This window comes from Hyla sarda, chromosome 2 (genome assembly GCF_029499605.1).
Source record: "Hyla sarda isolate aHylSar1 chromosome 2, aHylSar1.hap1, whole genome shotgun sequence".
Classification (NCBI taxonomy): Eukaryota; Metazoa; Chordata; class Amphibia; order Anura; family Hylidae; genus Hyla; species Hyla sarda.
Window position 1 is genome coordinate 427,293,430 of NC_079190.1, and position 13,830 is coordinate 427,307,259.

Here is a 13,830-nt window from a genome sequence, read left to right on the forward strand (position 1 = left end):
TGAGCAAACTTACAGTAAATTCGATTCGTCACGAACTTCTCGGCTCGGCAGTTGATGACTTTTCCTGCGTAAATTAGTTCAGCCTTCGGGTGCTCCGGTGGGCTGGAAAAGGTGGATACATTCCTAGGAAAGAGTCTCCTAGGACTGTATCCACCTTTTCCAGCCCACCGGAGCACCGGAAAGCTGAACTAATTTATGCAGGAAAAGACATCAACTGCCGAGCCGAGAAGTTCGTGACGAATCAAATTTACTGTAAGTTCGCTCATCTCTACTTACGGGCATATGTTTTACTTGATGGCACCTAGTGTGAAATATCTAGCACTGATTAAAAATTTAAAAAAAATAAACCACCACCACCACTGCATAACCCACTCTAATGTAGCTGGGGTGGCTAATAAATACCAATTTAGCTTCTACACGGCCATCAAACATCACAGAAGTGATACAGTATGTCTACCTCCCAATGGGTCTCCAAACCCAGGATTGGGTTCCAAAGCAGAAAGTCCTATGATGATTTCTATTATGTTCCATTCAGGCGCTGCATTTCAACATGCAGGATGCTACTGCAGCCTTACCCATTGCTCCATTAGTAGCATCTTATTCATACATACTGTTATCCACTACAGTTTTTCCATGTGGATATACTCTCAGAAAACATGCAGAATTTCAACAACATGTGAATGTACCCTAATAATTCTAAAAAGGCCGGGGTCACACTACGAAATTGCCACTGCATGAAGCTTAAAGGGGTATTCCAGCTTTATACATCTTATCCCCTATCCAGTGGATAAGATGTATGATCCCGGGAGTCCCGCTGCTGGGACCCCCGCAAACTTAGTGCAGCTCCTGGCATTCTGGGTCGGGCGCTGCCTTCGAGACAGATGTGAGGTCACGGCCCCTCCCATAGACATGAATGGAGGGGGTGTGACGTCATGAGGGGCGAGGCCATAATGTCACGTCTCGGTGTCAGCGCCCAACACAGAATGCTGGGGGCTGCACAGAGATCACGGGGGTCCCAGCAGCAGGATTTGTATAGGAGATAAGATGTTTAAAGCAAGAATACCCCTTTAACGTGCACTGCAGGATTTTCTGGTTGGAATTTTAACTCCTTAAGGACAATTTTATTTTTAAGTTTTCGTTTTTTCCTCCTCGCCTTCAAAAAATCATAGCTTTTATATTTTCATCCACAGACCAGTACGAGGGCTTGTTTTTTGCGCGACCAGTTGTCCGTTGTAATGGCATCACTCACTTTACCATAAAATGTATGGTGCAACCAAAAAAATACTATTTATGTGGGGAAATTAAAAAGAAAAGGTTTTAATTAAAAATTAAAAAGAAAGGTTTTGTTTTCACACTGTACAATTTACGGTAAAAATGATGTGTTCTTTATTCTTTGGGTCAATATGATTAAAATGATACCCATGATTACATACTTTTCTATTACTGTTGCACTGCAAACTTTTTAACCAAATTAGTACATTTAAAATCCCCCTATTTTGAAGACCTATAACTTTTTCATTTTTCCGTATAAGCGGTGTTAAGGGGGCTCATTTTTTTGCACCGTGATCTGTACTTTTTATTGATACCATATTTGCTTATATAAAACTTTTAATACATTTTTTATAAATTTTTTTTAAATAAAATGTTAAAAAAAGCAGCTTTTTTGAACTTTTTTTTTTACGTTCACGTCATTCACCGTACGGTATCAATATTTTTATTTTAATAGTTCAGATATTTACGCACGCGGCGATACCAAATATGTATATAAAATATTTTTGTAACACTTTTTGGGGGTGAAATAGGGAAAATTTACGTTTTTATTAGGGGAGGGGGTTTTTCAAATTTTTTTTACTTTATTTTTTTACTTTTATTTTTACACTTTAATAGTCCCCATAGGGAACTATTTATAGCAATCACTCGATTGCTAATACTGTTCAGTGCTATGTATAGGACATAGCACTGATCAGGGTTATTGGTCATCTTCTCCTCTGGTCTGGTCTGCGGGAAGTACCACCTCACCAGGACGTACATTTACGTCCTGCGTCGTTAAGGGGTTAAACAAAAATTCTGATTAAATATTTCCGCCAGAACATTGAACCTGCTCAATGTGCTGGCGGAATCTGCACCATCTATCAGGACGGCAATGTCCCCCCCCAAACAGATCTCATCCACATGCAGCTGAAATTTTTCACAGGAAAAGTAACTTGTAGAATGTCAATTTGTGCTGTGCTTCGAGTGTGTGTACTTCGAGTTGATGCAACTCTACCCAAACAATTCAGTGGGAAAAAAATACTACTGTTGTAGATCACTTAAATCCTGATAAAAGTTTAGAACACTGTACATGCACCTTACCAATCACCTTGGTGCTCTTATGGAAATGTAACCAGGAATAGACAAACCCCCCCCCCCCCCCCAACATGGACACACAGCCACTGCAGCCAATCGTGGGTCAATATCAGTGCTAAAGGCTGTGTACACAGAGACCAGCGGGGGACCAGGAAAGCATTAGCAGGTGTGGAGTAAGCCTAAAATTTAAAAAAAAAGTGAGATTAACAAGAAAAAAAATATATATATACAATAAAAGAAAAAAGTTTCCACCGGAGTAGTTTTTTAATCAACTGGTGCCAGAAAGTTACAGATTTTTAAATGACTTATTAAAAAATCTTAATCCTTCCAGTACTTTTTAGCTGCTGAATACTACAGAGGAAATTATTTTCTTTTTGGAACACAGAGCTCTCTGCTGACATCACAAGCACAGTGCTCAAACATCCCTATAGCAAACATATGCTGCTCTGGACAGTTCTTAAAATGGACAGAGATGTCAGCAGAGAGCACCAAAAAGAAAATTTCCTCTGTAGTAATCAGCAGCTAATAAGTGCTGGAAGGAAAAACATTTTTAATAGAAGTAATTTACTAATCTGTTTAACTTTCTGGCACCAGTTGATAAAAAAAAAAAAAAAAGTTTTCCACCGGAGTACCCCTTTAAAAGAGATAAAGAGAGAACATCCGCTGCATGTAATATGGAGATCAGTGTTTTCCCAACCAGGGTGTCTCCAGCTATTGCAAAACCACAACTCCCAGCATGTCCAGAGGAGTTCTGAGGAGGTCACTGAAAATTGACCCAACCAGTAAAACAGGACTGGCGGCATCACCAAGACGTCATGGAATATTGTCTATATACTAAGTGACGACTGGTATATCCATAATTTCACAGCCTAACTGGTGTTTCATTGGCCTGTAAATCCGCTGTAGGTCATCTTACACTCCACATTCTAGTATTCAGAATCCTCACTTAGACTTTCATACAAGACAACAGGGCTTTTCTTGCGTCCAATCCATTTCTTTCGTATTCTGTGACCTTGAACCAATCTTCTCTTGATAATCGCTAACAGGAGAGAAAAACAAAAGAAGATTATTATGTACACAAAAAAGTAAAACAACTTCGCACATACAAATGGATATATACGGCAACAGAAAATATATGGAAAGAAAGAGAATGTGGTTGGTTTACAATAAAGAATGCAAGAAGCTCATGGGTGTTACCAGATAAGGGTGTGTCCCTATAGACCGATACTGTCCAATCAGTGCTCACCGTGGCAGACTGTAGGATAGGTTAGGGTTAAACTATATTTGTATTTGACATAAAAGTAACGTGTACCTTCCCAAATGGGGGTGGATTAGGGTTAATTTATCTATCCTATGTTCGTTCAAAGCAGGTACAGGAACCAAAAAAGAACCGGGATGCATAGATGCAGGTAGAACAACGATCCAGATGTGGGATCTAACTTTTTATTGAGTAGATCCCATCAGATGGCTTACATACACACAATACACATCCTAATGTGCCAAAAGGCGTGCGTATAGCACTATGGGGGGGGGGGGGGGTGCGCTATATAACCCCCCATAGTGCTATATACATAGATGCTATCTGGTGCCACACAATTTAGAGGAGGCTGTGAGACCCCCTGGAGTCATATGCATCATTTACATGAAAGTGCTCCTAAAATCTTTACAGCATAGAGTGTCACATGTGGAGGGTATATCTTATAAGGAGGTCATGAGAAACCCCTATAATAGAGATATATAGATATATATATATATATATATATATATATATATATATATATATATATATATATACACACACACACACACACACCATAATTACCACATAGTGGAACGTGAAAAGTTAGTGTCGTCCACACAAAGGATGGCAACAATATACTAATAAAGAGAGTGTGAGAGACCCCCCATTAACGCAGTACAAAACTGACAGAAATTACCAGCATATTACCACAAATATTGAATATAACTAATACCTAGCAGCCAGCCACATAAGGATCTCTGATCATTTGAATTCGCTATCTGTTTCTTTCACAATGAAATATTACCGTATATACTAGAGTATAAGCAGAGTTTTTCAGCATGATTTTTCGTGCTGAAAATGCCCCCCTCGGCTTATACTCAAGTGAACTCTCCGCCTGTCAATCCCTTCTCAGTGGTCTTCAACCTGCGGACCTCCAGAGGTTGCAAAACTACAACTCCCAGCATGTCCGAACAGCCTACGATGGTTTCAACAAACGATGGTCCATTTGGAACGGATTACCACTGTATTTTTATTCATTTTTTCATGATATAAAAAGTGACCAAAAATACACTTTTGGATTTTGGAATTTTTTTGCGCATACGCCATTGACTGTGCGGTTTAAACAACATGTGTATTTTTATTTACACTTTTTTTTTTTAAATGGGAAAGGGGGGGGGATTCAAACTTATCAGGGAAGGGGTTAAATGATCTTTATTCACTTTTTTTTTTTTTTTTACACTTTTTTTTTGCAATGTTATAGCTCCCATAGGGGGCTATAACACTGCACACACTGATCTTTTATATTGATCAATGGTTTCTCATAGGAAACCAGTGATCAATGATTCTGGCACTTGACTGCTCATGCCTGGATCTCAGGCGCTGAGCATTCATTCGGCGATCAGACACCAGGAGGCAGGTAGGGACCCTCCTGCTGTCTCACAGCTGTTTGGGATGCCGCAATTTCGCAGCAGACATGCTGAACAGCCCCCTGAGCTAACCGGCAATGATTTACTTTCACTTTAGACGCGGCGTTCAACTTTGAACGCCGCATCTAAAGGGTTAATAGCACGCGGCAATGCGATCAGTGCCACATGCTACTAGCCACGGGTAGGCCGGGCCCGATCCGCTATGACGCGTTATAGAACTGGAGCGGACTCATGACGCACAGGTACATCATGGGTCCTTAACCCCTTAAGGACCAGGCCATTTTACACCTTAAGGACCAGAGCATTTTTTGCAAATCTGACCACTGTCACTTTAAACATTAATAACTCTGTAATGCTTTTAGTTATCATTCTGACTCCGAGATAGTTTTTTCGTGACATATTCTACTTTAACTTAGTGGTAAAATTATGTGGTAACTTGCATCCTTTCTTGGATAAGTATTCAAAATGACATTCAGTAAGTGTATTAACCCTTTAGGTGTTTCACAGGAATAGCAGCAAAGTGAAGGAGAAAATTCAAAATCTTCATTTTTTACACTCGCATGTTCTTGTAGACCCAATTTTTGCAAGGGGTAAAAAGGAGAAAATCTTTACTTGTATTTGAAACCCGATTTCTCTCGAGTAAGCACATACCTCATATGTCTATGTTAATTGTTCAGCGGGCGCAGTAGAGGGCTCAGAAGGGAAGGAGCGACAAATGGTTTTTGGGGGGCATTTCACCTTTAGGAAGCCCCTATGGTGCCAGAACAGCAAAAAAAGAAAAAAAACACATGGCATACCATTTTGGAAATTAGACCCCTCGGGGAACGTAACAAGGGGTAAAGTGAACCTTAATACCCTACAGGTGTTTCACGACTTTTGCATATGTAAAAATATATATTTTTTTAACCTAAAATGCTTGTTTTCCCAAAAAATTTTAAATTTTTAAAAAGGGTAATAGCAGAAAATACCCCCCAAAATTTGTAACACAATTTCTCCCGAGTACGGCGATACCCCATATGTGACCCTAAACTGTTGCCTTGAAATACGACAGGGCTCCAAAGTGAGAGCGCCATGCGCATTTGAGGACTAGATTAGGGACTTGCATAGGGGTGGACATAGGGGTATTCTACGCCAGTGATTCCCAAACAGGGTGCCTCCAGCTGTTGTAAAACTCCCAGCATGCCTAGCCAGTCAACAGCTATCTGGCAATACTGGGAGTAGTTGTTTTGCAACAGCTGGAGGCTCAGTTTTGGAAACAGTGGCGTACCAGACGTTTTTCATTTTTATTGGGGAGGGGGGTTGTATAGGGGTGTGCGTATATGTAGTGTTTTTTACTTTTCATTTTATTTTGTGTTAGTGTAGTGTTTTTAGGGTACAGTCGCACGGGCGGGGGTTCACAGTAGTTTTTCGCTGGCAGTTTGAGCTGCGGCAGAAAATTTGCCGCAGCTCAAACTTGCAGCCGGATACTTACTGTAATCCTCCGCCCATGTGAGTGTACCCTGTACATTCACATTGGGGGGGGGAACATCCAGCTGTTGCAAAACTACAACTCCCAGCATGTACGTCTATCAGTGCATGCTGGGAGTTGTAGTTTTGCAACTGCTGGAGGCACACTGGTTATGAAACACCGAGTTTGGTAACAAACTCAGTGTTTTGCAACCAGTGCGCCTTCAGCTGTTGCAAAAGCTACAACCCCCAGCATGTACGGACAGCGGAAAGGCATGCCGAGTCTTGTAGTTATGCAACAGCTGGAGGCATACTACTTTGGCTGGGGATGCTGAGGATTGTAGTTATGCAACAGCTGGAGACGCACTGGTTTGCTACTTAACTCAGTGTGCCTTCAGCTGTTGCAAAACTACAACTCTCAGCAGTCACAGACAGCCAACGGCATGCTGGGAGTTGTAGTTATGCAACCACCAGATGCACCACTACAACTCCCAGCATGCACTTTAGCTGATTGTGCAAGCTGGGAGTTGTAGTTATACAACAGCTGAAGGTACACTTTTCCATAGAAAAAATGTGCCTCCAGCTGTTGCAAAACTACAAGTCCCAGCATGCCCATAAGGGAATGCTGGGAGTTGTGGTGGTCTGCCTCCTGCTGTTGCATAACTACAGTTCCCAGCATGCCCTTTTTGCATGCTGGGAGCTGTTGCTAAGCAACAGCAGGAGGCTGTCACTCACCTCCAACTGCTGCTGCTGCTGCTCCACGCCGCGCAGGTCAGTCCCGCTGCCGTCGCTCCTGGGGCCCCGATCCCAACAGGGACGCCGGGGATCGGGGTCCCCAGCACCCAAGATGCACGTCCCGCACCCGCTCACGTCCTCCGGAAGAGGACACCCGCAGCAGGCGCCCTAATTGGTCGGCCGGTAATCCGGCCGACGAATCAGGGCGATCGTGAGGTGGCACCAGTGCCACCTCATCCCTGCTGGCTCTGGCTGTTTGGGGCCGTCTCTGACGGCCCCGATCAGCCAATAATTCCGGGTCACTGGAGACCCGATTGACCCGGAATCCGCCGCAGATCGCTGGACTGAATTGTCCAGCGATCTGCGGCCATCGCCGACATCGGGGGTCTTCATGACCCCCCTGGGCGATATGCCCCGATGCCTGCTGAACGATTTCAGCAGGCATTGCGCACCGGCTCCGCTCGAGATGGTTGCGGAGGGGGCAGTAAAACACATGACGTTCTCATACGTCATGTGTCCTTAAGGACTCGGAAATGGAGACGTATGAGAACGTCATGTGTCCTTAAGGGGTTAAGGGGTTAAAAAGGTCTCTGAAAGTTTAAACAAGTGAGCTGATTGGTTGCTATGGGCACAGATTTTGATAAATCTCCCCAATTCAGTTATATATATATAGATTCGCGGTTCGGCCCTTCTTCCACTACATGCACACACCTGACTGGCCTATCATGTGACTCGAACCACAGTAAATGAGAGAGTAGTGGCTAGCAGATCCCCTTTGGGAACCACAGAGATGATTCGCTGTTTAAGTACCAAAAAAAAAGGCCATATAAGGATATCCTCTATGGCTTACGGCAATTCTTAATACACTGACAAGGAATATGGGGGACATTAATCATTGGTAAGCGAGTTCTGTAGGCATTTATTTTGCTTTGGTTTTGCTTATGTGTGACACTTATTATACTATCACAGGGGGTTGATAAATTTGGCTCACAAGAAAAAACGAATAAAATCACTTTGGAATACCATTTTCTTAGCACACAAGCAAAAAAATTTTTTTAAAAAGGGTGTGTTTATTACATTTTTTTTTACCACTTTTCCCCCCTAAATGTACTAACCCTTTTTTTTTTTTTTTTTAACCTCGTTTAAGATCCGTCTATCCTGTGGGCTCCTTCTGATTTGGTGGACTACGATTACCACCATTTTTTTTGTTTAATATTAACAACATTTTGTTACGAGGGCTTGTGGGGGGAGGTTTTTTTGGGGGGGAATAAAAGTTTTTTAAATGTGTTAATTTTTTTTTTACTTTTACAGGCTTAGGCGAATCCATTACTAAGCTGGGGGTTAGCGTTAGCCCCAAAAACAGGTAGCGCTAACCCCTGATTACTACCCCGGTAACCAACGCCACAGGGGTGTCAGGAAGAGGCGGTACCAACAGGCCCGGAGCATAAAAAATGGTGCTCCTAGGCGGTAACAGGCTGGCGTTATTCAGGCTGGGGAGGGCCAAAAACAATGGTCTTCGCCCACCCTGGTAACGTCAGGCTGTTGCTGCTTGTTTGGTATCTGGCTGTGAATTAAAAAAAAAAAAAAAAAAGGGGGGGGGGGACCCTATGCATTTTTCTTTTATTATTTAATTATTTATGAAAAAACAAAAACACATAGGCCCTCATTTACTATTGCAAACCAAACATGTTTTGTCGGGTTGTGTGCCAGAGTTGAAAAAACTACGACTAACTCTCCATTTTGCTAAGAAAACCTGAAAAGGGGCGTGGTCTCCAAAAAGGGGCGCGTTCCTGACATTTTCACAAAAAAAAAACAACATATTTACTAAGGTTTCCACATAAAATGTGGTGGATTTGAGCTGAGGAAAACCCGACAGATCAGAGCATGTGTAAAAAAAAGCAAAATGTAGGGAAAGTGGAAACTGTAGGGAAACCTTAGTAAATACCGTGGAAAATAAATTGTAGGGAATTAAAACCCACAAAGAAACCTACACAACACTCTTAGTAAATAAGGGCCATAGGGTTCCCCATATTTTCATTCTCAGCTAAATACCAACCAAGCAGCAACAGCCCAACGTTTCCAGGGTGTGCGAGGAATCATGTTTAAAAAAACACTCCCTTGCAAGCCCTCGTTAACCATTTTATTAACATTAAACAAAAAAAAAACATTGGTCATCGTCGTAGTCCACAGGATACACGGATCTTAAATGAGAAGGGGGGGGGAACACAAGGAAAATAGGTTAGTACATTTTTTGTAACCCACCTGCACATTTCCCGCCCGCACCACATGACTACAACTCCCAGCATGCCCTTACGGTAAGGACATAATGAGAGTTGTAGTCATGCAGCAGGGTTGAGGGGAGATGTGCAAGCGGTTGACAAGCTTGTCACCTGCCCCCCCCTGCATGACTAAAACTCCCAGCATGCCCTTACAGTAAGGACATGCTGGGAGTTGTAGTCATGTGGCACAGACGGGTGACAGGCTTGTCATCCGCCTGCCCATCTAACACACTCCCCCAGTGCCGTACAACTACAATTCCCAGCATGTCCTTACAGTAAGGACATGCTGGGAGTTGTAGTAGTGTTGCACGGGCAGGTGCGAGCTTGTCACTCTCCTGTACATCTCCTACCCGCCCGTCCCACCGTGCCTGTGAAAATGAAGGGGGAGATTTATCATTGCTTTTAGAGCATTTTATTGTCTATGTGTTGGCACAGTTTAGGCACAAGCAGAATATTTAGCGACTTTTATGCGCCTTTTGATATAGACAGTTTCACTCTTTTTGCCTACCCGCAGAACTTTTTCTTTTTGACCATGCAGTGGTCACCTATTTGTCAAAAGTCGTTATTTTTGTGGCCAAAGGAACTTTTTTAGGCACAATGCTATCACTTCAACCTTCCGCAATTCAACCTTTTACCCCTTGTGGACGACAGCGTCCCACTCCCCTTCTATGACACGTGCTCAGGAGCTGAGCGCGGGTCATAGCGGGGTGGTCCTGGTGGCTATCTGCTACCAGGACCAATCTCTGATGCCAGACATCACCAATCACAATGATGGCTGGCTTTAACCCCTTACACCACCCGATCAAATTTGATTGTAGCGTCTAAAATGCAAGTAAAAATGTCTCGGCAGCTCTGTGAAAGTAAAAAAAAAACACCTAACCTGGCCAAATTCAGGACCCGGGAAAGTGTCTACTTCCCTCCCTCACAAGTGTCTAGAAAAAGTGTATGTGGTAGAGCTTCACCCACCACAGCAGAGCTGCACAAAATTCATCATCCTGCTGCACCTTCTTGATAAATAAGATGCACACTAGTCAAACCCACTGCCCAAATAAATGTGGGAAAATAGCTCTACCATAGACATTCGTTGATAAATCTGGGCCAAAAAAGTCTCACGTGCGACTTTTTGAAAATGCTGTCATAGGCAAGTTTGTAAGCCAGGTCTGACCTTGCTTACACTTGGTGACTTTTTGAACAGGGCTTGCGACTTATTTGCTTACGTGCGACTTTCGCAGTGATAAATCCAGGACCACTGCAAAGTAAAAACTGAAAATTGCTTAGTTAAGGAAGATTGGTATTTTTTGCTTACAAAAGACGCACAAAAAATTGCTCAGACGCAAGTGCGACTTTTGTAAGCAAAAAAAGCTGTTTAAAATCCCTTGATAAATCTCCCTCTATATCATTTGTGAAATTTTAAAGAAATCCTTAAAACATCACCTGTTAGATGTACTTGGGTACTGGCATTGGCAAATGTTGGATTGAGAGCTTCAAGCATGAAATTGTGCAGAGCAGCACATTTCTCCAACATATATCTACTCCTTATTACCAGGGACAGGACACAGCTGGGACCTACAGTAGTGCCACAAAGTCTGACACCAATCTGCCTTCTACAACCTCCTACGCTCTGATGGCATCCCTAATAATGAGAAGGGAAGAGCAAAGAGTGGGTAATGTCAGTGTTCTGTGTCAGAAGCAGCAGGAAAACCAGCTATCTGAAGGAGTTACACTGATTCCACCATATTAAGATGACTGGCTATATTTAATAAAGAGGTAAACATTTTGAAAGTTGCAGAACTTCGTATTTAGGAAGCAAATACACAGTCACTGCCTGGATGTCATTCAAAAAAAAAAATAATAATAATAATTATATATTATCATATTTAATACAGTCATGGCCGTAAATGTTGGCACCCCTGAAGTTTTTCAAGAAAATTAAGTATTTCTCACGAAAAATTATTGCAGTAACGTTTTGCTATACACATGTTTATTCCCTTTGTGTGTATTGGAACTAAACCAAAAAAGGGAGGAAAAATAGCTAATTGGACATAATGTCACACCAAACTCCAAAAATGGGCTGAACAAAATTATTGGCACCCTTAGCTTAATATTTGGTTGCACACCCTTTGGAAAAAATAACTGAAATCAGTCGCTTCCTATAACCATCAATAAGCTTCTTACACCTCTCAGGTCTCTTATTGGAAGGGCGCTTTTTCCCAACAGCAATTTTAAGATCTCTCCACAGGTGTTCAATGGGATTTAGATCTGGACTCATTGCTGATCACTTCAGAACTCTCCAGTACTTCGTTGCCATCCATCTCTGGGTGCTTTTTGACATACGTTTGGGGTCATTGTCCTGCTGGAAGACCCAAATCCCAGACGCAAACCCAGCTTTCTGACACTGGGCTGTACAGTGCGACCCAAAATCCATTGGTAATCCTCAGATTTCATGATGCCTTGCACACATTCAAGTGGCGGCAAAACAACCCCAAAACATCATTGAACCTCCACCATATTTCACTGTAGGTACTGTGTTCTTTTCTTTGTAGGCCTCATTCTGTTTTCGGTAAACAGTAGAATGATGTGCTTTACCAAAAATCTCTGTCTTGGTCTCATCTGTCCAAAGACGTTTTCGAAGAAGGATTTTGGCTTACTCAAGTTCGTTTTGGCCAAATGTAGTCTTGCTTTTTTATGTCTCTCTGTCAGCAGTGGGGTCCTCCTGGGTCTCCTGCCATAGAGTTTCATTTCATTTAAATGTCGACGGATAGTTAGAGCTGACACAGATACTCCCCGAGCCTGCAGGAGAGCTTGAATATCTTTGGAACTTGTTTGGGGCTGCTTATCCACCATCCGGACTATCCTGCATTGACACCTTTCATCAATTGTTCTCTTCAGTCCAGGCCCAGGGAGATTAGCTACAGTGCCATGGGTTGCAAACTTCTTGATAATGTTGCGCACTGTGGACAAAGGCAAATCTAGATCTCTGGAGATGGACTTGTAACCTTGAGATTGTTGATATTTTTCCACAATTTTGGTTCTCAAGTCCTCAGACCGTTCTCTTTTTCTGTTGTCCATGCTTAGTGTGGCACATAGATACACAATGCAAATACTAAGTGAACTTCCCTCCTTTTTATCTGCATTCAGGTGTGATTTTTATATTGCCCACACCTGTTACTTGCCCCAGGTGAGTATAAAGGAGCATCACATGATTGAAACAATCTTATTCTTCCACAATTCTGAAAGGGTGACAATTTTGTCCAGACCATTTTTGGAGTTTGGTGTGACATTATGTCCAATAAACGTGTATAGCAAAACATGTGTTACTGCAATCCTTTTCTGTGAGAAATACTTCAGGGGTGCCAACATTTACAGCTGTGTGTGTTTGTGTGTGTGTGTGTATGTGTGTGTATGTATATATTATATATATATATATATATATATATATATATATATATATATATATATATATATATATATATATCCAATAAGAACAGCACCTCCAGAAATGTCAAGAAAAAAAGAAATTGGGGTGCCCGCATATTTTGAACCTCGGTCCACTGGTTCCTCAATGCATACAAAAATATAGAAGCAGCACACCACAGGTAGAGTTCAAAAGAACGGTGAATTTATTCCATGATGTGAGAGACTACGTTTCTCCAGCCTCACGCTGGCTTTCTCAAGTGCTTAATGAGTGACATATATGAGGCTTAAATAAGCCAACCAATTACAGAGTTTGACATCATCACATAGAGATTATCATATATAAACAATGTATAAAACCATAAATTATTAAGACATCGTATACAAAATGTGTTACATAAATACAGATATATGTGTGTCCAGTGCAGATCCACACCTATTTGTCACCCGATCGTGACGTGTAATAAAGTGTCCATAAAAAAAGTCCATCTTTCTACTATATGTAGAATACCTTCTGAGCCGCTCTCATGACACCATCCTTCCGGGACGCCGATATCTCGTGGTTACAGCTGATTAGGCTTCCGGGATCGAGGTGCGTCATCAAGCGTCTATAGCAACCTCCGAATCATCACGCCAGTCACGCGATCAGCGAGAAATACTGTGCAGCTTAGCGTCCATAGTAACTTGGACTCGGCCGTGTTCCAGCGCATGCGCACTGGTGATGAAAAAGGAATATTCTGCCAAACACCTCCGAGGGCGTCCATAGCAACAGGAGCGGTCCCGGATCATCGAGCGCACCGCTGTTCCGATCAGGGAGTGCATCGCTCAGGTAAAGCAACTTACTTCATTACAAGGGAAACAATTAAGCCACATCATTCATACTAGACAAGCACTTCAGGACTTTGACACGGCAATCCCCTGTGTAACGGGTGTAAAGGGACAT

The 13,830-nt window shown here is 42.3% G+C and overlaps 1 protein-coding gene across 1 annotated transcript in view; it reads right to left on the minus strand.

Moving 5' to 3' along the window:
• Positions 1–206: 206 nt before the first annotated feature.
• TP53I13 (tumor protein p53 inducible protein 13) overlaps positions 207–13,830 on the minus strand; it is a 42,413-nt gene continuing 28,789 nt past the window's right edge. Inside the window, exon 9 of the mRNA XM_056559017.1 lies at positions 207–3,385. Within this exon, the coding sequence (XP_056414992.1) occupies positions 3,273–3,385 (113 nt within the window). The 3' untranslated portion in view covers positions 207–3,272. The remainder of the gene's footprint in view (positions 3,386–13,830) is intronic.